At 37.6% G+C, this 2,420-nt stretch overlaps 1 protein-coding gene across 1 annotated transcript; it reads left to right on the top strand.

Annotated features, from left to right (window-relative positions):
• Positions 1–1,126: 1,126 nt before the first annotated feature.
• On the top strand, positions 1,127–1,958 carry LOC149258194 (arabinogalactan protein 22-like). Its single transcript, XM_089370951.1, has 2 exons — positions 1,127–1,365; positions 1,536–1,958. The coding sequence occupies exons 1-2, from the start codon at positions 1,248–1,250 to the stop codon at positions 1,637–1,639; spliced, it is 222 nt and encodes a 73-aa protein (XP_089227077.1). The 5' UTR covers positions 1,127–1,247; the 3' UTR covers positions 1,640–1,958.
• The last annotated feature ends 462 nt before the right edge of the window (positions 1,959–2,420 follow it).

Raw genomic sequence — 2,420 nt, 5'->3', positions numbered from 1 at the left:
TAGGGCTAAATTTTTTTTATTAGCTAATTTTCCATGTTTTTCTTTTAAAAATACTCTCTAACTTCTTTTTTTTTTTCTAAAAATAATTCAACTAACCAACTTTTTGTAAAATCTATATGAATTTAATTTTTTTATACAAATATCGCGAAATATTTTATAGTGTACATGTTAAAAATAATAAAATTTATCTTTCTACCTTTTAAAACATATTTCCATAAAACTTCTCCCTAAATAAGATAAAACAGACTTCTACCCACCCTAAATAAGATAAAACTCTTGAAGTAGGACTTTTACCCACCCCTATTGAGATTTTTCAGGCCCATTTATTTTCTTAGTGTGCATACTCTTGATGGTTGCTTCCACTGTCAATAGGCCAGGATATATTGGTTGCCCTATTTAACTAAGGAGTTGTCTATAATGCGACTTTTTGGAGATTCCGGTGACGGAATCCGGCGGAAGAAATTCAAGTTAAATCTTGATTTGTTGCAGTTAAAATGGTTTTTTAACTGCATATTTGGATTCAGCACCCTGGAAAACCCCTGGGATGCTTTCATTGTGCAGAAACTAGCTATCAAACTTGCTATGCCAATAAATTCCTGCCGGATTTCGACCTGAAAAACCTGCCGGAAAGGCTTTCAAAAAGTCGCGTTATAGACAACTGCATTTAACTAACCTGTTCATCAAATGTTAACGTTCAATTAAATTAACAATACGATACGGCGCCCACGACTGACCGCTGGTCTGTAATTACTCGAATTTCTTTGCCGTGTCACTGTTCTTGCCGGCCGAGGGAGCTGGAATTAAGAAAAGAACGTTGGAAGAGTAACGGTTGGCAGATGCAGGAATTCCAGCTGTCAAGAATATGTTTAAAAAAATAAAACGAGAACAGCTCATGGGAATAAGCCCACATGAGTGCCTGCCTGCAAACAGAGAGGCATGTCATGCGCGCACCCCACTCCATGTGCTCCAAGGAATACACAGCTGGCATACAGACTTACAGAACTCATTATCGTCGGGGTCTGCATGACACGTATGCATGTCAGAGAAATGATTGCGTGAATGGCGCTGATCCAGAATCTGGCCAAGAGGGCGGTTTGATGGTTTATATTGCAGGAGGAGCGGCCTTTTTTGTGTCTGTATTGCGAGGGTCTTATTGCGCTCTGTTGGCGTGAGGTTTTCTTTGCCACGGTTCTTGTTTTCTTGATTTTCTTGGTATCCGACAGCGACATTTCTTGTTATTCTCAGAGATGGCCGCCTCCACAGTCTCCGTTACGTTACTGGCGCTCTTCGTGGCCTTCTTGGTCATTAATCTCTTCGCATCTTCCGCCAATGCGCAGGCTCCCGCCCCTGCACCCATGTCCGACGGTAACATCTCGCCCCTCCATTTTATTTTGACAATGTCGGTCTTTAGGGCATTCTTTACGGGATTTTGATGTGCCGTAAAGGGGATTGAAGGAATGCATGGTTGGCATTCTTAACGGGATTTTGATGTGCCGTAAAGGGGATTGAAGGAATGCATGGTGTTGTTGTTGCAGGCACGGCCATTGACCAAGGAATAGCATATGTGCTCATGTTCCTGGCGCTGGTTCTGACGTACCTCATCCATCCCCTCGACGCTTTTCCTTATAATCTCTTTTGAGGGTCCAGCAATCTCTTATCAGTTTCTCGAGAGAGATGAAAAGAAAATAGAGAGAAAGGGCATGGAACCATGAGCACTGGGTTTACCTTCAGATCCGAGCTACGGATTTTTAATTTTTCTCATTGATATTTGCTTTGCGCATGTACTCTTTACATTTTTCTTGCCGAGACAAATCAGTGAATGCTATTGTAACCTTCAGTCTACTTCTGTTGACAAATCGGGGAAGGCCATTATACGGCTTAACTCTACTTTTGTTGCGTTCTTTTTGAACATTGCTGCGTTCTTTTCGAAGAGGTGATAAATTACTCAACGATGGCAACAAATCCATGCTCCATGATTATGAATTATTTGCGGTGGTTGGATATCCAAAGAAAATAGAGTATTGCCCAAACTAGAAATTAAATTTCACAAAAGAGTGCCCATCAAAATATATTTGGCGTTTGATTTTCAGAAGTGCAAGTACATAAAGTATTCATACTATATTATATTATACATCTAATGATACATAAAGTATTCATCTATATATATATATATATATATATATATATAAAATAATTTTTTATCATAAATATTTTATGATTCATAAAATTAAAATTGTATTAATTCTAGAAAAAAATATAAGAGTTTTGTAAAGATTTTTCTCAGAGAATTTTATAAAACATTTATGGTATAATATTACTTTTCTATTACTTTATTTAGTTTCTAATAATATTATTCAATATCAATTATGTATATGATTTTGTATGGTTTTTGTTGTTGCTTTTTCTAGCACCTGCAACAC

Source organism: Pinus tabuliformis, chromosome 6 (assembly GCF_031772625.1).
Source record: "Pinus tabuliformis cultivar Carrire ecotype Pingquan chromosome 6, CPIR1, whole genome shotgun sequence".
Classification (NCBI taxonomy): Eukaryota; Viridiplantae; Streptophyta; class Pinopsida; order Pinales; family Pinaceae; genus Pinus; species Pinus tabuliformis.
This window is presented reverse-complemented; position numbering and strand designations above follow the sequence as displayed.

Excerpts from the sequence above, each read along its gene's own strand:
- LOC149258194 (XM_089370951.1), top strand. The coding sequence starts at position 1,248 with ATGGCCGCCTCCACAGTCTCCGTTACGTTACTGGCGCTCTTCGTGGCC. Across the intron at positions 1,366-1,535 it reads CCCTGCACCCATGTCCGACG|GCACGGCCATTGACCAAGGA; the intron begins GTAACATCTCGC and ends TTGTTGTTGCAG.